The 22,851-nt window shown below is 41.5% G+C and overlaps 1 protein-coding gene across 1 annotated transcript in view; it reads right to left on the bottom strand.

The window, feature by feature from the left end:
* LCT (lactase) overlaps positions 1-22,278 on the bottom strand; it is a 47,764-nt gene extending 25,486 nt beyond the window's left edge. Inside the window, exons 1-5 of the mRNA XM_012725638.1 lie at positions 21,630-22,278; positions 10,265-10,344; positions 7,221-7,304; positions 3,672-3,774; positions 3,170-3,248 (exon numbers count right to left, since the gene is read on the bottom strand). Of these exons, the coding sequence (XP_012581092.1) occupies positions 3,170-3,248; positions 3,672-3,774; positions 7,221-7,304; positions 10,265-10,344; positions 21,630-22,278 (995 nt within the window). The remainder of the gene's footprint in view (positions 1-3,169; positions 3,249-3,671; positions 3,775-7,220; positions 7,305-10,264; positions 10,345-21,629) is intronic.
* Positions 22,279-22,851: the final 573 nt, after the last annotated feature.

Genomic DNA, 22,851 nt, shown 5'->3' with positions numbered 1-22,851 from the left:
CTTGCTCCACCAGGGAGGCCCACTCACTTAATTTTCAAAATATAAAATAGTTATTCTAGTTACTTATTTTCAACTTGCAGATGAAGACTTAAATGTGTAACTTCTGTGCATTTAGGAAGTCACTCTACAATCACCAAGTGCAGAAGCACTAGTACAATAATAGCTCTGCTGATGTGTCACAGTCAAATGTCAACCCTGGTTACAACCTCTTCTTCATGCTGCCTGGATTAAGGACATAATGGCAGAAACTCAAGCTTCCATCCTGGCACGTGAGGTATAAGTTAGAGATGACAAAAAAAAGATAACAGCTAGGATTCCTGATGTTCATCCTCACTCTCCTCCTCTTTAGACATTTCTATGTTTATCAATTCATATCCTGTTGATTTTTTTAATTAGAACTTTTCTTTGATCACATAACTTACAAGTAGTAGAAGCCTGTTTTTAACACAGATTATCTTGTATTATGTAAATGTGCAGACATTTATGTGCCCATATATATTTTGTGTTCTATTATTTCAGAAATAGGAAATATCAGAAATAAAACAAAATACTATTCTTAATATATAATGAAGTCAATATTTTTCTATTATAGTCTAGTTTCTTTCCTATTGTTCAGAAAATGTTGGTTCTTTGACATTTCAAATCAAACTCTAAATTGATTTCTTAATCTGAGTCATGCATGCCCTGCAGGCTGGAAAGCCCCATGCCACAGAGTGCAGCAGTTATGCCAGAGAGGACAACCTAGAGGAAGGGTTGGCCAAAGAGTGTGTTGTCTGGAGAAAAGAACCACACACTGGAGGCAGGGGTGGAGTGTAAGAGTATCGCATAGCCACAGGGCCATCACGTGGTGAGCAGATCACACACCAACCAGGTTGGCTCAGTACAGAACTGGTAGAAGTGACAGGCGCATTTAGAGGGGTCTCCCTCTGCGGGCCTCCCAACACTAAGTACCTCCCGTTTTAGGAAGCATCACCCCTCTCTATCTATTCTAGTAGTGAAGAGGGGAAACAACCTAAAGCTGAGGATTATCCAAACACATACATGGTTCTGGTGTACAATCAGAATGGGCACCAGCTACCTCAGCTGTTGACCCAAACTGCCTGACCTGAATACTCAAGCTTTGGCTTGCAGAAAAGAGGCCATGAAGAAATAGCCCTGCATGAAATAAAACTTGCTGTAGAGGCCTTGGCACTACAAGTCCCAGCACTGCTTAATTTGGGGAGAGATTTAGTACAGGAGCCTCAATCCATGATCAGCCCTCCTGGTACCCACCCACTTCTTCCTCCACACACACTTTAAACAGACCCAGAGCACTCCACATCATGCTCTATTTCCCTCTGGAAGCTGTGCTTATTATCACTGGTTTTCATCACTTATGGACCCCTGTGAAGTCTAAATGTCTCAAGAAAAAATAATTGTTATTCCTTTTGGAAGTCTCCTCTCCTGTCCTCTACCTGAGGAGTTGTCCTCACTCAATGTCCATATGAGTGAGGCTTCTGGTCATCACTTTAATGTTATGGACCTTGGCTATAGGCAAGGTATCACAACGTCAAGATGTTAGAGGCCCTTGGGGCTGACCTAGACATGTCATCTTATGGTTTTGTAATCATTGAACGCTCAGGGTACTCTGTCATTGTACAGAAAGTCCAGCACTCCCCAGCTGTCTGCATGTGTGGCTTGGAGACAGCCTGATCTACCTGCTGACCACACTGTTCATCTTCCCACTACAAATCCTACACAAGGTAGCAGCTCAGCTTGAAGCCTATTGAACTAAATTGCTGAATTGATGTGGATTGAGAGAATCCCAACAGGCAAAGGTGGGGCTGCCAAGTTTTAGGAAATAAAAGTTCACAGTTCAAGGAAAACTGAAATTTATGCCCTGGACAGAGCTGCAGCAGAAATGTCAGAGGTGAAATATAAAGTGAACTGCAGCTGAAGTCTGGGAAGCCAAATGATTGCCTCCAGCCTCTGTTTTCCTTTAATGCAAGGTTCATAAGCCTCCGTGTAAAACACCATGGAGAGGTCAAGTTCTGGCAAATTCCCCATGATAATCCCCCTTTACCTTTTCCTTGCTCATCTGAAAAAAACTTGGACATAGGAATCTGAGAGTGATGCAGCTATGGGAATAACTGTGATAGTGTAATCTCCATAGAAAGGGGAGCTTCTAGGTACTCCCTGATGGCGCAGTGATTAAAGTCTCAGCACTACCAAATTATTGCCAGTCATTGCAACATGAGTTCGATCTCTGGCCAGGGAATTAACCCACTTGGTGCAGCAGACCTCTCTTGTTTTGCCCACAGCTCCCCCATTCAGCAGTGTGTTTCAGTAGATCAGCCTGTTCTTCTCCCCAAGTTGTCTCTAGTGAATCCTCTCACTGCCCCCACCCCATGTCACTGGCCTATACCCCTGTTCTTGTATGCATAAGTAAATAGATAAAATAAAATCTCTGACCTGAGAACACAGAAGTTAGACTTCTGACTTTCCCAGCTATCTCATTGTAGAAAAGAAGCTTCACATTTCTCATGGGGAAATGGAGGCAGAGAGTTCACCTCTCTTACTCAGCTTATGGAAATTCTGTGGGATGGCACTATCTGTCTTTAATCCAGCCTGCTCTATCTCCAATAAGATCTTTTTTTTTTTTAAGATTTATTTATTCATATAGAACTGGGGTACAGGCCAGAGATGCGGAGGATGAGAGGATTCACCAGAGACAGAACAGGGAGCAGAACCGGCAGATCAACGGATCAACGAAGTACACTGCTGAGGGGAGCAGTGGGCGGGTCAGGAGGGGTCTGCCATGCCATGTGGATCTCCTCCGGGGCAGGCAGGGATCGAACTCATGGGGAAGTGGCTTAAGCTTCTCAGTGCAGTGCTTTAACCCACTGTGCCACCAGGGAGGGCCCTCCAATAAGATCTTTAACTAGAAGGTGGGGGGTTCAAATTCCAACTCTGCTAGGTGGATGCACTTGGACGCAGGTGACAGGTTAAGAATGCACAACCATGTTGGGCCTGAGTCTCACTCCATCCTGTCCACTGACCTTTCATCTCTCATCTGTAGAATGACCACAATAAATTCCTTGACCCCTGAGGTGAATGACAACACCCCAACGAGGTCACCCCAATGGGAAAGACTACTCTGTTGGTAGTTCAACAGGAAATGTAACATTACCTTTTTTTCAAACTTGATGAACAGCTCAAGAATGTACTGATATCAGAGCCAATGATGAGCATTTGGTTTTTATCTGTTGCTGTAAGAGAAGAAATTTAATAAATAATCTGACTGGACTAAGTATTACTAGTTCATCCTGGAACTTGTCATTGGCCTCTTCCTGCCATGTGTAGCAAGTATCTGCCCCTGCTGAAGTAAGGAGAAAGAGGCTGCAGAGTTGACTGGAGGGAGAGGTAGTGGAAAGAACAGCAGCCAGGAGCAGTCTCCATGCATCCACTTGGAGAGCAGAGGCCTCGTGGCCTAATCTCCGTAAATGGAGGAATCCTTGTATAGATCCTCTCTTTGTGAGCCAAAATGACCAGAAGACTGTTAATGGGATGTCAAGGGACATGGAACCTGTAATACTCCTCTGGTCGCTCCTCCCCTTGGAGCTACTCATACTGCCACCCCGCAAGTCAGCATAATAAACATGGCTAAATCTCTCTATCAGTGGTTCACTCACCTTTAAGAAGGCTGACAAGCAACCTGGCTGGCTTTTTTCTGGTGAAGGGGCAGTCCTGCACTTTGAGATTAAAGATGAAAATTTTCACTTTCGGTTCAACAGTCTGAAAAAGAAACACCAGCAAGTGAACTGAAAGTACCCAGAATAAGTATTTTGATAACAGACTTTCAAAAGCCTACAACAACTGACTCTGACTTTGGAGATAACTAGTTATCTCAGTAAAGAAAACTGACACTCAAGTGAAGTACCACACTTTTGAATAACATAGGTCACCCTCCCCTTCAGTCCCACTAGAGACAAGTTCCCCTGTAGCTCCACCTCAGGCTACGAGGCACCTGCTGTATCACGGTTAGGCACTGTGTTAGAACCAGGGACTTCATGTCAGAGAATGTGTTACTACAAGCAGCTTCATCAAGATGTGACCATCATGGTATTTATGGCTGTTTGAAATTTGTTTTAAAGCAATCTGGTTATGGAGGGGAAAGGCAGCATATGGATGAAACAAAGCCAGCCAGGAGCTGATAGTTTTGAAGCTGGCAATGGTTTCAAGGGGTTACATTATGATTTTCTTTCTACCTTTAATATATTTGACATGTCCCATAATAAAACATTTAAGTGAGTTGCTTTCATTAAAATCAGGACAAATAAAATTTTCCCTTCCAATTCTAGCTATTTCACTGTCAAAAGAAACAGCTCTACTTTGATCTGTTGTATGATAGGTCTTTAAAATTATTTTCTTTGGGGAGAATGGATTGGATCATTTTTCACACTAACTTTTTCCTCCTTGCAGGGCTTAAAGGCCAATGAGATACCAATACCAATAGCAACTACTTATAAATGAGGCAGGCACATTCTTTACATTCAGTTGCCTGTTAACAATATCCCTCCTGGCCCTCCCTGGTGGCACAGCGGGTTAAAGCTAAAGCCACTTCCGCATGAGTTCGATTCCCGCCTGCCCCGGAGGAGATCCACATGGTACGGCAGACACCTCCTGACCCGCCCGCTGCTCCCCTCAGCAGTGTACTTCGTCGATCTGCCTGTTCTGCTCCCCACTCTGTCTCTGGTAAATCCTCTCACCCTCCACATCTCTGGCCTGTCCCCCAGTTCTGTATGAATAAATAAATCTTTAAAAACAAAACAAAACAATATCCCTCCTTATTACATGAGGTACCGTCAGCTTCTGAGAAGCCGAGTAAGTCACTCAGAATCTCAGCAGTGGAGTTTCAGCTCCACAGTCTTGTCCTTTCCCTGTACTGCATCAACAGAAGATAGTCAAGCCATCCAGAATGGCACCTTCAGAGAACCAAGAGCATGCTCCTTTCATACATAGTGGCTGGCCTGTGTACAAGAAGGGCCCCTGAAGTCCCCATTATGTCCTGCCTGTCACCAGGTGGGCAACTCCCTGCCCTGTCTTCACGCGCTTCCCTCACAGCTGAAGGGTGAGACCACTGCAAGAGGAGATAAGGAGGGAGAGTATGTGCCAATGAAGTTATGGGCAGCTCAACTCCGGGTCCTGTGGAAAGCAGTCAGTCTTCCTTCCATCCTTGGGGGAAATACAGCTGTTCTTCCCGTTCCAGGTGTTAACTATGTGCTACCTGTCTACCAGTACAAAGAAGGCAGTTTCTGTTGCAGCTCCGTTTTCACTGCTGTGTGACTAGAGTATTCATGATGGATCTTTAGAGCTGCATGTAAGTTGTTAAGAGCAACACCTAGAATACAATTCCTACCTAAGGAATTAAAACTAAAGAACAATTACAGAGTGTAGTAGACGGTTATGTTTGTCCAGGAAGGTTTTATCCTTTGGCTAACTGGCCACTATAGTTCCCATCCACTCGAATATGTTTTGATGTAAATGGGAAAGAGTTGTAATGCACATCCTGAAGCAAAAATCCAGTCACCATTCTTCTGACTGCCTCTAAGACATGCCAGAGATATCTAACTTAGTTTTAAAAAGTCAATGGTATCTGAACCCATTATAGGAAGAAGCTATGGTTTAATTCTTTGAGGAAGACAAAAAGCACATTTAGTTGTAACATGTGCCAGCAGGACCTGAAGGCACTATAGTGTTATTTAAGATCCAGAAATTTCGACAGCAAACCCATAAGCACAAGCTGTAGGTTACAAGCAAGTTCAGATTTGGGTGAGAAAGTTTATACAAATAACTAAAATCACATGTGATTTGTTAGCTTTGTTAAAATGTCCTCAAAACCTTGAAGTCATGTTTGCTTTGGAGCTTACAATGAGAAAGCCTTGCTTCCATAACCAGGCGTCTGACTTTAGTCACATTTCATTATGTCATGGATTGTGCTACCAGGGGCAAAAATAATAAAGAGCTCCACACAGTGCCTGGTATAGATTTAGAACAGGCACTAAAATTATAGTCGCTATTACCCAAATGTCTCAGGAATACATCTGCTTCCTTTGATTAGACCATTTTTATAGTAACAAAAGAAGTATAAACATGGGTCACCTGAAAACCAAAACATGGGGATCATAAAGGTCAAATATACACTTCAGGGCTAACGCTAATGTGAACACTTCAAACTTCCTTCATTGGATAAAATGGAGGTCCCACCAAGCAATGCTAACTTGGCATTGGTGAATTTGGTGTTTAAATTGGTAATTCCTTTGACAACCCATCCTCCGTGGTGGAGGTGGTAGATTTCAATACCAGGAGTCAGACACTACTGGCTACTCGACCTGCCTTCCTTGAAGGCAGAGAATTGAGTGCAGAGGGGAGAGTGTTGCACCTAAACCTACAGAGGTATGAATAAGGCATGGATAAATTCTAGTGGCAGGCATCTGAGAGACTGGAACAAAGGCAACTCTTGAGACATAAATGTAGGACTAGTGCTAGGGAGGTCTGGAGAGCAACCACTGTGTATATAATCAGCTATACTCTGTCAGGAGATGGGAAAATGGTGCCACAAGATGGGGGAATGATAAGAATTACAGGAAAATAAGCAATCTGCACAGCAATGACTAAACACATGAAAGAAAGCTAACACTTAGTAGAACACTTAGGTGTCTACCTAACATACTTTCTCTATGGAATCACAATCACCAGGCTTGAGCAAAATAATACCAGAGACAGGAAGAAGGGGCCTGAAGTTATAAGGACCTGATAGAGGGGATCTGATTTAATAGATCTAGGTAAAATTGGCCTTCTTAGCTACCTCTAACTGTATAATTGAGTGGCATTAAGTATGTTCCATTATTATTCATCTATCACCACCAAACATGAAATGCCTTCTCAAAACTCAGAAGTTAACATTGAAATTTTGATTCTCAGTAGATTTCTACAGAAAAGAGCAAAGACCCATGTGTGTACCTTAATAGGCTGACCCTCATTACCCTAGCCTTCCTCACAGAGGCTGCTTAGTCTCCCACTGCTCCCTCAGGTTTTGGATGAAAACCTCCTCAGATGCAACCTGGCAGGTTTGCTGACTGGTGGAAGTTCAATTTATATACATTAGCCAAAGCAACAAGTGTCTAAAATGCTCTCAGGAACCCTCAGCATTCATCATCAATATAGGTAGCTCAAATTACCTGCAATTGGCTCAGCTTCTCTGATAAACTTGCCTCACTTCGGCATTCATATGATAAATCAAGAGAGAGGAAATCGACTGCATCCTAGAAATAAGTAAATAGTTGTTAGAGCAGAAGCAATTTCAAGGCAATGAACTATTCAGAAATATTCTCGTTTCTCCCCCTATTCCAAAGTGGGGCCCATCCCTGGTGGCAAAACGGGTTAAAAACGCAGCACTATGAAGCTAAAGCTGCTTCAGCATGAGTTTGATCCCTGCCTCAGAGGTGACCCACATGGCGTGGCAGACCTCTCCTGACCCGCCTGCTGCTTCCCTCAGCAGTGTACTTCAGTCAATCTGCCTGCTCTGCTCCCCATTCTGTCTCTGGTGAATCCCCTTCCCACCCCTGCACCTTTGGCTTATACCCCAGTTCTGTATGCATAAATAAATAAATCTTAAAAACAACAACCAAATATTCCAAAATGGGATTTTCCAAAAGAAAAGCAGGTAGAAGAGAAACTGATTTGAATGAGATTTGTATGTGGATGTGCCTATTGTTGGAAATACATCAACTGTTTTCAGCAAGGTGCTTGGCAAACAGTAAGTATTCAATAAATGTAAGTAACTACATGAGTGAGTGAAGTACTGTATGTCAGAAATGGTGGGTTCCCAACCAGCAGGTGAGCACTAAGAAGGAAGTCAGAGGTCAGAGCTGCCCCACAGCACCCTCCTCAACCACTCACTCTACTAGGATGGCAGCAGAGGAGCCCGCATTCATTAATTGACCCTACAGTCATCTCTGTTGACCCCACTTGGGTTCTTTCAGCATTTTGGTTTAGTTGTAGGCTATCATCACTGGCTTTCAAATGAGAGGTCAAAGTCCACCACAGTTGGCTCCTTACTGACCATTCTATTCTGTAACATAGCTGTTATGGTTGTAGTCTTTGATATCCCCATCTTGTGTCTGGCCTACATATGCTCTAGTTAAAGACTCCCCTCTTGTGTCTGGCCTACATATGCTCCGATCTAAAACTCTTAGTCAGTCTAAGCACAGGTACCATTGTGATACCCTACTCACTTCTCTTAACAAACCTTGCTGACCGCTCCATTTCTATCCCACCACCTGTTACCTCAGGACCAAAACCACATCTAACGGGATCTGGTGGCTACCAATTACACTTAGATACTGACTCATCACTGGATCCCTTGGCTTTATCGAGCCGTCCTCACTGTCTACCAAACATTCCACAAAGGTACTCCACTTTGGCAAGTTATCCCTTCAACCTTCACCCAACCACCCTCTCAGCATTTGCTTTGGCTTTTCAATCCCTTGCAACACAAGGTCTTTGTGTTCCTACATCCAAAAGTCATGATGCTGGGAAAAGTGGGTGAAATTTCACATTTAAAGATAAAGATAGTAAATCCATCAAAATAGGGAATCAGAAGTGCTGTAAGAAAAATCCACATCAGTGGTTCTCAAACCTCAGTGGGGACTAGTCACCTGGGGACTTAGGTAGCCTTGAGAGTCCAGGACTAACCCTCCACAGTAAGCATTGACCTCTGTGTGCTTTGCTAGCTCTCCAGGTGATTCTGATATATATTAAAGTTTAGGAACTGTATGTAATCGAAAGGCTCCAGCTGGAGATAATGCATCAGTTGAGCAAAGGAATATTATTAGGCAAGGTCTACTGATGAAGAGCACATTCATTGAATATTAAAAATAGGAGAATTCTGTTAGAAATCATTTGAGGAAGTTAAGGACAGGAAAGGCATCAAGTATGGAATGTAGGGGAGCAGTAAGAAAGTACATCAGGCTCTCCCTGGTGGTGCGATGGGTTAAAGCGATACTATGAAGCTATCCACAGCCACTGCAGCACAAGTTTGATCCCCAGCCAGGCAGGTGAACCACATGGTATGACAGACCCTTCCTGACCCTCCAGCTGCTCCCCTCAGTAGTGTTTTTCAGTCAGTCCTCCTGTCCGCTACCCACTCTGTCTGGTGAATCTTCTCTGTACCTTGGCCTGTACCCCAGTTCTTGTATGCATGAATCTTTTTGGAAAAAAGAAAGCACAGCATACAGATTCAGTGGGAGTGGGAGTGGGAGAGGGTTTCTATAAATAAGAGCCCTAGCAATCTGTTCCAGTTCAGGGCAGTGTTGCTTCCAAACAGGAAATTGACCAAAGTTGCTTTTGGAAGATGAGCCATGGCATAGATTGGGGCAAAGATACCAGTTCAAAGACTATTGCTCAACAAGCACTTTTCTGATCAGCACTTTGGTCTCTTGAGTTCATACCTGATAGCAGTTATTGCCCCTTGTAAATTAATTTAGATGGCATTCTTGCCATATAATCAGTCTTGAGCTGATTATTCACGACCTTATCACTCATGAATTTTAAGTTCTTGAGCTAGTAATTATGAAGACATGGACCATGACTTATGGGACCTCCATCACAGCACAGAGTACAAAACGTACTTTTTCTGTTTTTCTACACTGCCTAGCATTCAACATTACAAGGGTCAAAGCTGTTTACTTTGAGATGTTTTCATAACTCTTATTAAAATTACACCTTAACAGTTGTGTTTAGAGGAGCTGTAATCCAACATGGGTACACTGGAGAGAACATTATTTAAAAAAAGAAAAAAACCTCTTTATGCTCTAATTCCAATAAGCTATTTTTGGAATCTTAAATTCAGAGCTAACAGAGGCATTTGATTATGTAGGAAAAAGCTGACACTTGACAAAGCAATAGCTGGAGCTACAAGTAATCAGATTTTGTTTTTAGAGTAATCATGAACCTAGTGCAATGATACTACTCAGATGAATGAACTATATAAAAATGTCAAGCCAAAGACAAAAAGTTCTCATTTTTAAAATTAAAATCACAACTGGCAGAACTCTCCTGACCTACCCACTGTTCCCCTTAGCAGTATACTTCATCAGCCTGCCTGTTTTGTTCCTTGTTCTGTCTCTCGTGACTCTCCTCCTCATGCTAAAATAAATCTTTTAAAACAAATAAAATCAAAACCATAACTTTCCTCATAACTGTTTCTTTGGGTTGTCATCACCTTGGCAAGTGCAGACGTGGACGGTTCTAGCAGGAACTCTGAGACAGCTTCAACATGTAGGACCACAGACAGTTTTCCACCTGAAACCAACAAAAGGAAAGGTTAAGCTAAGGAGCAGATGAGCAAGCCAAGAGGCTGTGGTGAGGGAAGCAGCGTGGGGAATTCATTGCCTATTGCCCTTTCTATTCATAGCTCACTGACTTCATTTATTTACGCATACAAAACCTGAGGACAGGCCAGAGGTACAGGGGCAGGGAGAGAATTCACCAGAGACAGAGTGGGAAGCAGGCCAACTGAGAAGCACACAGCTGAGGGGAGCAGCGGGTGGGTCAGGAGAGGTCTGCTGCGCAATGTGGGTCAGTTCCCTGGCTGGTGATGGGAACTCGTGCTAAAGCAGCTGTGGCACACTTCACCCGTTGCGCCACCAGGAAGGCCCACTCACTGACTTCAAAAAGGGACTTCTGGGCCCTCCTTGTGTTGCAAAGGATTAAGGCACAGCACTGTGAAGCTAATCTGCAGCTACTGCAGTTCCATCCACAGCCAAGATGGTGACCCACATAGCCTGTGGCAGACCTCTCCTGTCTCACCCACTGCTGCCCTCAGCAGTGTACTAAATTAATCTGCCTGTTCTGCTCCCCACTCTATCTCTGGTGAGTCCTCTAATTCCCGCACGTCTGGCTTGTACCCAGTTCTATATGTACAAATAAATCTTTAACAATAACATAAAAATAAAGGATTTCTGAAGAAATCACTCACAACTTTACCCTAGTTGAAATTACAAAACTCAAAGTGACTTTTAAAAGTCACTTTAGAGAATGTTTCCTACAGGGCCTCTCTGTGGCCCAAGGGGTGAAGTCTCAGTACTATGAAGCTATCTGAAGCACAAGTTCGATGCCTGGCCAGGGAGCTGAACCACGTGGTGCAGCAGACATTTCCTGTCTTGCCCGCTGCTCCCCTCAGCAGTGTGTTTCAGTCAATCTCCTGTTCTGCTTCCCACTCTGTGGTGAATCCTCTCACCCCTGCACCATACCCCAGTTCTGTATGCATAAATAAATAAATCTTTAAAAATAAAGGCAAGGTGCTCTCAAGGAGTAATTACTGGTAATTATTCACTGTACAAATATCAGTACACCATCACTGCATTGTGGGAAAAGGAAGGTACATGACAGTCACCTTACAGTGGCACTCAAACTTATGTGCGTTGGGATCACCTGCCTTGCTGATCCATATGCAAGTGTATTTTAACAAGCTCCCTGGTGCTTCTAATGTAGTGATTTTCAGACCACAATTTAAGCAACAATGCTGTGGACTTGGGACTCCTCAGCAATTTGTTTCACTATGTAGGTCTTTGAAGTGTATCAATCTTTACTTTGCACTAGATTGTATGTTGTTTGGGGATCAAAACTTAAATATTTCTTTAATCCCTCCAAATGGCAAGTTTAGACCTGGGTGTACCGAAATTTCTCAGATCTGTGATTTGGAAACATTAGACAAGAAATGAACTGAACCAGAGTTTGAGACTCAACTGTAAGATTGTAGGACTATACACAACCAAGAGTGGGAAAAGAACCACTGAAATTCATATTTAGTATCTTTGACAACTTTTTAAACAGCAGAGTCAGTCTTTCCCTGAAATTGGGAACCTAGGAAATGCAGAGCAAGTCACAGCCTTTTGAAAGAATGTGGCATAAAATCAACAAGCAGGACTAGAGACAGGTAACTGCACTCAAATGAAGGGAAATTACTGGATATATGGATTTCAATCAAGGGGCCAAAGAAAAATTTTATAGTGGGGAGGCACCAAGGAGAAAAAGACAGGAAGGAGGGATCTAAAACATAAGTGTAAACTTGAAGGAAGTATAGAAGCATTTATCTGAGCCAAAAATATTCAGAAATGAAAAAAGGAAGAAATTGGTTTATACCTATGCTTGTCTCCTAGTTGTTTCTAAATTTGGCCAAGCATCTGAATCTCCTATTTTTTTAAATGCACATTTTGATGCAACACTTCAGAAGTTTTGAGTTATGGATCAAGAATCTCTTCTAAAACAAATTGCCAAGACTATTTCAGTATTCAACTTCTTCTCTTCAATACATTTAACACTCTTAGAATAAGCATTTCTTAGAAATGAAACCATCTGCAAAGAATTATACGCTACACCAATAGTGTTGAGTGTTAGGAAGGAGGGAAAACCTCCCCTCATCCCAGTTTCTTCTCAGACTGATCTAATAATCAAATCAGTATGAGACAGATTTATAGGAGGAAAGATTAATTACACAAAAAGAACCTATATACACATGTAGATTCCAAAGCCAATGGGGCAAAATGAGGTAGGAAAAGAAAAAGGGGCCTAGGATTCAGGGAGAGAGGAAGAAAACAGTATGTTCTTGTGACAGCAAGCCAGCAGGCTGGCAAGGCAGAGTGGAAGGAAAGGGGGACTGGGAGGCTCTGAAGGCAATGGAGCCTCCCAACACCCCCATGAAGCCTTACTCTTTTCCTGGCTCCCTCTCGTGTTCTCTCCTCGCCTTACTCTTTTCCTGGCTCCCTCTCGTGTTCTCTCCTCTGGCCTCTTCTGCAGACATGCCTCTCACAGCTGTCCTCCCCGCCTCATCGCTGAGCAACAAGGCCCTTATATTCAGGCCCGCTAGGTACAGGTGTGCACACCCATTCTCCACAATCAGGCACACGTGCCCCACAACCATGCTTCTCTGCATCAACATGATCAAGGCTGCAGGTGATAGCCACAAACACTAATAGGCCTAAAAAGCCTGATCAATTCACTTACCCCACAGCTCTGTAAAGAGATGTCTGCCGTATAGACTGACTATTCAGATAGGAAGACTATTTCTGGTAACAAGCCTAGTCCTGGATAAGACCCTAATTTTCCTTCTTTTAGGTTAAGGGGGTAGCAAAATTTCTTTGTGATTCTGCAGGACACTGACTGGCCTCATCTTGAAATAATCCCCAAGACCAGATGGCAATACTTGGGAAGACCTCCTCCAAACATCTTGGGGAGCCCTAATCTTCAGTTGCTTAAATTTAATTATTTTTCATTTAAGCATGCAAGAACTGGGGTGCAAGTACCCTCCCTGGTGGCGCAATGGGCTAAAGTGCAGCACAGCAAAGCTAGCTGCAGTCTCTTCAGCCAAGTTTGATCCCTGGCCAGGGAGGTGACCCATATGGTGCAGCAGACCTCTCCTGACCCACCAACTGCTCCCCTCAGCAGCGTACTTTGGGGATCTGCTTGTTCTCTCCCTACTGTCTCTAGTGAATCCTCTCACTGCCCCTGTGCTCCATGTTCTGTATACATAAATAATCTTAAAAAAACAAAAAAAAACTGGTGAGAGGATTCGCCAGAGACAAAGTAGGGAGCAGAACAGGCAGATCTATTGAAATACACTGCTGAGGGGAGAAGTGGGTGAGACAGGAGAGAGGGCTGTTGCACCATGGGGGTCAACTTCCTGGTGGGGGTTCAAACTAGAGCCACAGTGGCTGCAGATAGCTTCACAGTGCTGCGTTTTAACTCCATGCGCCACCAGGAAGGATCCACTAAAATCTATTCTAATTATGTACTCTTTGTTAATAGTACAAACTTAATAAGATTATGTACAGTAACATCTTCTGTTACTCTCTTTGACTCTTCAGAGGTTCAATTCTACCCAGTAGGGGACAGGCCCCACTTTTACAAAGTTCATTCTATAAATACTTGACCTTGCTCTCTTCTAAACTGAGCATAAACAATACCTAATAGAGAAGCTCAACATTCAGTAAAACTTCTGAGTTATGTGAAGGCTCTCCTGTGTCTTTCTACCCAGAGCTTATTATCCTCATAACTTCACTTACCTATTGCTGATATTGTTTTAATTTTTTGTATTTTTAGTCTTGTCTTCTCACTCAAACCAACTCAGCTTCAGCAACCACCTTTGGAGTTTTTTTGACTTGGAAAGCCTGTCTCTACTTATAGCCCTGCATTTTAACGTTAAAGGCATATAACAATCACCTGGAAAGCTTGTTAAATAGATTCCTGAGCTCGATGCCCAGATTCCTATCATAGGATGGGGGGGGGCACACATTTGCATTTCTTTCATGTTTCCAGGTGATGTTGCTTCCAGGATCATAGTTTGAGTGGCTCTGGTTTATACCACCACAGCTTCAACTGAGTTCAGTTTCTTTTCTTGATCCAACTTCGATGGTTTCTACAACCTCAACATCAGGAACCACAAGCATCATCTGTTAACCTGCACTGCCATGCCTCATTCTTACCAACTTGCTCATGCTTATGAAAGAAAATCTTCTGTAATTTCTCTGAAACTAGTATAGTTTCTTTGTAACTATACTAACTCCAGAATCTACATTCAAATATTCAAACTATGAAATCCCAAGTCACAGTTTCTTCATGGTTCCCAAGTCGCAGTTTCTTCATGGTTCTGATTTTAAACAAATCTCTAGGTACCAAAATAATACTAAAAGTTGCATTGTGACTGTCATGCCAGGTGTAAAAGCTGTACATTTTTTTTTTTAAGATTTATTTATTTGTGCATACAGAACTGGGGTACAGGCCAGAGGCTCAGGGGCGGTGAGAGGCTTCTCCAGAGACAGAGTGGGGAACAGAACAGGCAGATCTATGAAGTACACTGCTCAGGGGAGCAGCGGGCGGTTCAGGAGAGGTCTGCCACACCATGTGGTCACCTCCGGGGCAGGCGGGAATTGAACTCATGCGGAAGCGGCTTTAGTGTTGTGCTTTAACCCGCTGCGCTACCAGGGAGGGCCAAAAGCTGTACATTTTTTACAGAATTTTTTTTGTAGTGGCATTTCATATTCAGAAAAAAAACCACTTGCTTTATAGTTTTCTTAATAAGGTAACACTAGAGTGAAAGCTGGAAATAATTTTTAAATAACCAGAAAGATAAAAAAAAAAAGACTAAATGACCCCTCTTTCGATCAAAACCCAACCAGGAGACTCTCCCAGTCCATGAAACCACCACTGACAGGTACTGCCAACTATGAAAGTGATTATTTTGATAAACACAATGGAACTTTGAAATCATGTGAGCAGGGAATATCAAGAAGAGATATTTAGTCTTTGTGTGATAAGATAAAAGTTATTTTCCAGTTACTCAATGATTGTGCTTGATAAATCTATATCACATTCCATAGATATTCAAGTTTCAGTCTACTATTACCTCGGGTAAACACAGAGATATAAGTTCTCATTGCCTGCTTAATGTTTTAGAATGTTCAACTTAGTAGCATCCCTAAAAGAATGAAATGAAACATGAGCACAATTAACCCCCAAATTATTTCAACTTTGCAAGCTGTTTTTCAGAGTTACAGGTGAACAAATATAACTAAAGCTACAGAAATTCTCATATCATACAAAATAACCAAATGTCCCCAGTATGTTCCTACCATTAAACTAAGGAAGAAATAAACTTTTTAAAATAATGTAAAATGGGGCCCTCCCTGGTGATGCAAGGGGTTAAAGCACAGCATTATGAAGCTATCTGCAGCCATTGCAGCATGAGTTCGATCTCTGGCCAGGGAGGTGACCCACATTGCAGAGCAGACCTCTCCTTTCTCCCCTCAGCAGTGTGTTTCAGTAGATATACTTGTTCTACTCCCCACTCTGTCTGGTGAATCCTCTTACCCCTGCACCTCTGGCCTGTACCCCAGCTCTTGTATACATAAATAAATAAATCTTTAAAATAAATAATAAATACAATAATAAAAAATTACTCAAAACTAGATTATCTTCACTGTAAGCTTGCATTTCACATTTTCTTTGGGATTATAAGGACAGGGGTATTTGTTCTGATTTAAGATAATCTGTCTTACAATGTTTGCTAAATACGGTTAAGGAAAGGTATTTGTGTGTATAGAATTGAAACTTGGTATTGCTATGGGTAGAGAATTTGCTATGGGTTGAGAATGGTACTGTGTAAATTTATGCTTTTCATTGGAGGGTAGGGATTAAGTTAAGAAGGGATATGATTGATTAGGAAGGGTATTTTCTAAGGTATTAGTTAATGTCTTGTATCTTGATAAAAGAATGGGTTCCATGGATGTATTTTTATTAGAACTAATCAAACTAAAGTTAAGATACATGTATTTCACTGTCTACAAACCATACTCTGACAAAAACATTCTTATGAAACTTCATTTCATATTGTCTATTTTCTAATTGTAGTAAATGGGAATTTATCTCCTCAACATGTTTTTAAAGCATGGTGAATGTGCTTTATTTGCAAAAATAAAGCTTTTCTATAATTACATGCATAATTATATACAAAGACATTTCTATTATTAAAAAGTTTATTAAAATTTAAAACTTTGGGGGTGGGAGGCTTGCCTGGTGGCACAGGGGTTAAGTTTCAGCACTTTCACCACTATTGTCTGAGTTTGATCCCAGCCAGGGAGCTAATCCACATATTACCCACACATATATAGTATAGCAGACCTCTCCTTCCTTGCCCACTGCTCCCCTTATCAGTGTTATTTCAATATATCTCCCTGTTCTGCTTCCCACTCTGTCTCCGGTGAATCCTCTCACCCCCACACCTCTGGTCTACACCCCAGTTCATCCAGGCAATAAATAAATAAATATTTAAAAAAAAATAAAACCTTTGGCCAGGAAGAGGGAAAAAAATAAATGAAACCTTTGGCCTTGAACCTTTAGTCATGTGGATACCAATAGGAAGAAAAAGTCATGAAATGATAAATGATACACAGAATATTTGTATAAAATAAATTAAATTAAATATATTAGCATTGTGATAACCTATTGTGGGAGAAGGGGAAATGGGTGATGGTGTGGTTTATTTTGTTTTGTTTCATAAACCCTACAAATCTTTATTTATACTTTTTAATTGAAATATAATTTATAGTCCATAAAATTCACCCTTTGAAATTATATAATCCAGTGTACTTTTTAGCATATTCACAAAACTCTACAACCATTTTCACCATCTAATTCTGGAATATTTCAATCACTCAAAAGAAATTCCATATGCATTGGCAGTCATTTCTAATTCTTCTAGCCCTAGGCATCACTAATCTACTTTAGTTTTTCTATAGATTCACTCTTTCTAGGCATTTAATATAAACAAGATCATATAATATGTTCTTTGTAACTGGTTACTTTTACTTAGTATAATGTCTTCAAGGTATACACATCTCGTGGCATGTAGCAGTTATTCTTTTTGATGGTTGAGTAATATGCTATTGTATAGTTACACCTAATTTTGTTTATCTGATATTAGATGGGTATTAGGGATTTCCACTTTTAGTCATTATGAATAAAGTTGCTATGGGATGTTTGTGGCAAATTTTTCTCTATATGTTTGTTTCATCTCCTTCAGGGGTATATACCTAGAAGGGGAATTATAGACTTATATGATGACTCTGTTTAACTCTTGGGGGAATTGGCAGACTGTACAATGCAATTGCACTGCCATTCAGTTTCAAAAACAGTGTATGGGGGCTTCAGTTTCTCCACATCATCATCCACACTGGTTACAGTGTGTGTGTGTTTTTTTTTAAAGTCATGCTAGTTGGTATGATATGTTATTCTCTTCTATTGTAATTGTGAAATATCCATTCCATGGATATTTGTCATCGTATTTTGCTTTTAATCAGCATCCAGCATATGTTATATAACTTGTTTTTTGCGTATATTAGTAACATTTTTAGGGGGCCTCCCTGGTGGTGCAATGAAAATATTTGCAGTCACTGCAGCATGAGTTCAATCCCTGGCCAGGGAGGTCACCCACAGGGCATAGCAGACCTCTCCTGTCTTGCTTGCTGCTTCCCAGTGTATTTTGGTCAATCTGCCTGTTTTGTTCCCCCCTCTGTCTCTGGTGATCCTCTCACCATCCCCCACCGCCACCTCTGACCTGTGCCCCAGTTCTTGTATGCATGCATAAATAAATCTTTAAAAATAAAAAAAAAATGGCCCTCCCTGGTGGCGCAGCGGGTTAAAGCACAGCACTGAGAATCTAAAGCCGCTTCCGCATGGGTTCGATTCCCACCTGCCCCGGAGGTGACCACATGGCGTGGCAGACCTCTCCTGGCCCGCCCGCTGCTCCCCTCAGCAGTGTACTTCGTCGATCTGCCTGTTCTGTTCCCCACTCTGTCTCTGGTGAAGCCTTTCGCAGCCCCTGAGCCTCTGGCCTGTACCCCAGTTCTGTATGCACAAATAAATAAATCTTTAAAAAAAAAAATAATAATAATAAAATTTTTAACAAAGATAGCAAGGTTATGGGTTTGGGCTGATAAGGGAGGAGAGGAGAGAAAAACTGAAAGTAAAAAGAAAAAACACATTTAGAATAATATGAAGAATGAAAATCTAATTTCCATTGGATCTTGCATTGTATCAGGGGCCAGACACTTGATGATACTGAAGAAACACAAAATGAAGGCGGAATGAGCAACAGAAGAAAAGCTCAGACGTCAACAGTCTTTAGTAACCTGATGAAGATTAAAAGTGAAATAGCAAAACATTTAAATAAACATGTATACAAAATTTTAGAATTTAAACTCTATTAACTTTGCTCTCAAAATAAGAAATTTTCTTTTGCTTGAGATAATACAAGTTCAATCTTTCCTTCTTTCAAAGTTCATTTTTCTTAGCGCTTCTCCAGCAGATTTGTATCAAACATTTATGAGCCTACCCACCCAAAGATAATGTTTAGATGAACAAGGATGGACTTTTCTAAGAGCCCAGTTTCAAATCCTCATCTCCCTTCCTCTACTTCTAGTTAACCAAACTACCACCGGAGTTTCTTGTTTTCTTTTTAAAAGATTTATTTATTCATTTATGCATAGAAGTGGAGTGTAAGCCAGAGGTGCATGGGTCGGAGGAAATGAGAGGATTTAGCAGAGACAGAGTAGGGACAAGAAAAGGTGGATCTACTGAAATACACTGCTGAGGAGAGAAGTGGGCAAGACAGGAGAAATCTGTCAACCCACATGTGGCTTAACTCCCTGGCTGGGGATCATACTCAGGCCAGTGGTGCTAGTGCTGAGACTTACCCGCTACACCACCAAGGAGGACCCGCCAGTGGAGTTTCTTGCTGGTTTACGTCAGGGGCTTTGCACTATGCTCTCTGCCAGCAGTTTTCTTCTCCATATCTCAGGGCTGGCTCTCCCTTCCTTCTTGTCTGCTCAGATGTTGGCCCAGGTAAAGGCCTTCCTCCATACTCACACTTTATCTTCCCTTGTCTGATGTTATTTATTTTTTTTTTTTAAAAATATTTATGTGTACAGAACTGGGAGACAAGCCAGAGGTGCAGGGGCAGTGAGAGGATTCACAATGACAGAGATAGGAACAGAACAAGCCGACTGATGAAGTACACTGCTGAGGGGAGCAGCGAGTGGGTCAGGAGAGGTCTGCAGCGCCATGTGGGTCACCTCTTGGGCCAGAGATCAAATTTGCACTGAAGTGGCTGCGACTAGCTTGTAGTGCTGTGCTTTAACCCGTTGCACCACCAGGGAGGGCCTGACGTTTATTTTTAACTTAGAAAATATGTTTAGTATCTCTACAATCAAATACAAACAAAACTTTGACAGTTTTCATCTGTCAAATTACCAACTATAAAAATAATTACTTCATTGAAAACAGACAAGTGTGACCAGAAGAACAATTTCACAACTATTGGTATAAACTATTACAACTTCCCTGGAAAACAAGTTATTAAAATGATTTCAATTCTTAAGATTTATTTACTTATGCATACAGAACTGGGGTACAGGCCAGAGGTTTAGGGGCGGTGAGAGGATTTACCAGAGACAGAGTGGGGAGCAGAACAGGCTGACTGACAAAGTACACTGCTGAGGGGAACAGCGGGTCAGGAGAGGTCTGCCACACCATGTGGGTCACCTCCAGGGAGGGGATCGAACTCATACTGAAGTGACTTTATCATCTTAGTGCTGCGCTTTAACCCGCTGCACCACCAGGGAGGGCCCCTGATTTCAATTCTTAAAGAATGCACATCTGTACTTAGTAAACTCAATTCTAATAATTTCTCTGAAAGAATTCACCATAGTATAACAAGAATTTATCTATCGAAATCCTCATTGAAACATAGTTTGTAATAGTGAAAAGTAAACATTACTAAAAATAAGAGGAATATTGTAATAGTGAAAATTAAGTCAACACCTACTGCAAACAGAAACATTTTAAACTTTAAAAACTATTCGCATGATGGTAACCTGAGACCTTTGAAAATCATACCCTTTAAGTTTTAAATAAAATGAGTGTATATATTCATTAAATGTTAAGTTTAAAAGGTAGAATAGGCCCTCCCTGGTGGCGCAGCGGGTTAAAACACAGCACTAAGAAGCTAAAGTCACTTCCACATGAGTTCGATCCCTGCCTGCCCTGGAGGTGATCCACATGGCGTGGCAGACCTCTCCTGACCTGCCCGCTGCTCCCCTCAGCAGTGTACTTCATCCATCTGCCTGTTCTGCTCCCCACTCTGTCTCTGGTGAATCTTCTCACCCTCCGCATCTCTGGTCTGTACCCCAGTTCTATATGAATAAATAAATAAATCTTTAAAAAATAATAAATAAAGAAAATAAAAGGTAGAATATTAAGTGCAACTATTCTATTATGTATACAAATATGTATACACTATATAATAGAAGCATAAACTCATATATAATCCAGAATTGGTTCTCAAAATAGGTGTACTTCAGATTTACCTAAGTAATTTATTAAGATCACAAATGTCATGGTTCTACCCAGTCTGATTCAGACTCACTGAATCAGAATCTCAAGTTACCTATGAAGTAGGAATATGGACAACTGCATTTCTGTTCTTCATACCACTTATCAGTATATCATTTGATCTTTATATTTGCCTGTCTCCCCTGCTGGAAAGTAAGCTTCAATTAGATGGTGTAAATTGCTTTGCAGTTGAGGAGTATAGATTCACACCTCTTCAGATACATGTAACCACACGACACCCACCACCAAAGCACCGCTAATCCTCCACCATAGTCTCCTCTCCCTTTTTATTCCCCTCTCTGCCTTTGTTAGCTGCAATTCTGTAGTCAGATTTCTAGTGTTAGGTTTAGTTTTTTATGCCCTTTTGTTTCTGTATATTCTACATATAAGAATTTGTCTTTCTCCTTTTGACTTCACTACATATTTCTCAAAGGGAATATTAGGCAGTATACTATCCAAACCACCCTTGCCTCTTTCCACTGGGTAATTTTCAATAAAATATTAAGTTCTCACTAATGAATGGATTTGATGGGACTATTGAAGATAAACAGAAAGAAATGCCCATTTCTGCTTTAAGGAGAATGGGGTAAGGTAAGAAATAAAGACCGCCAGTGTGTCAGTCATCAATCATGTGTACTCACCCCAAGAAGCATATTTTTCATGGTAAATCTCATAAACTTTCCTATGGGCATCAGTGATGGTTTGGAGACGTGAAACTCTTGATTCCTGGTGAGGAAGCTCCTTTATCACCTCCTCCAAGTCACTAAAAGTGAACCAAATATCAACGAGATCCCCAAAGGAGTTGAAGGCAAATGTTGCATAGTCACTAAAGAGGTCAACGAAGATTTTCTTTCTCTGGCCCTTCTCTCTCCCAGTGATGGCAGGGAGAGTCCGGTGGTGCAGGATGACCAGGGGCTGAAGTCTCGCTTTCTTGAGTGCCTCAAAGAGAAGCCGGTAACACTGTACCATTTGCTTATCTGGGTGCTTGGAGTTTCCTGCTGGGAGAAGTTGTGCCCATGGCAGAAATACTTTATAATGAGTAATATTACTCAAATGAACACTGCTAAAATATTCTGGCAGAAAAGCAGGCAGTGGCTGTTGACAAACATAGTCTTCACTCCTTGCTGCCAAGTTAGAGAACTGTTTTTCCAGTGGACCACTCAGGTTCTGCAGTAAGTCATTGGTTAGAGGGCCAGCAACTGAGATGAAATTTCTGTAGGAGTTCCAGTCCAATCCCCAGCATGAAGAACTTAGAAGGACAATAAAAACCGAATTCCAAGCTAGCTCCATTTTCAAGGAACTGTTAGGAGGTATGTAGAATCCTTACTTTTATAACTACAGCTGAAGTTGCAAAGTACTAAGTGATTATTAACCCAATATTTAACTGAGTTATCTACAATCACGTTATCAGTACATGATTCACTAATATGACAACAAAAAATATAAAGGTCATAAAAAATTATATAAAACCTCAAACATACCACACAATTTAAGTGAAGAAACCTGGAAAATATAATGATTCACAAACATATGAAACACTTTAAAAGTTCCTGTTCCTCTGCTCTCCTCTCTCTTCTAGGTTAAGCACCTATCTGGAAATTTTCTTTCTCTTCAAACTTAATGGTTACATCCAGTGAGAAAGCCTGGATTTAAATCTTACCTGGCAAAAGTAACTGTACTTCTCCATGACTGTTTCCTTATCTGTAGAATGGGGATAGACAGATTTTGAGAATTAAATGGTCATTTTTATAGCTTCCTTAGAATAATGCAGCTCAGGACCCTCCCTGGTGGCATAGTGGGTTAAAAAGCACAGCACTGTGAAGCTGACTGCCACCTCTTTGGTGCAAGTTCAATCCCTGCCCC

Source organism: Condylura cristata, unplaced genomic scaffold (assembly GCF_000260355.1).
Source record: "Condylura cristata isolate star-nosed mole 26May11 unplaced genomic scaffold, ConCri1.0 scaffold00002, whole genome shotgun sequence".
NCBI classification, from domain to species: domain Eukaryota; kingdom Metazoa; phylum Chordata; class Mammalia; order Eulipotyphla; family Talpidae; genus Condylura; species Condylura cristata.
The sequence above is the reverse complement of the archived record's forward strand: the minus strand, read 5'-3'. Positions and strand labels throughout refer to the sequence as shown.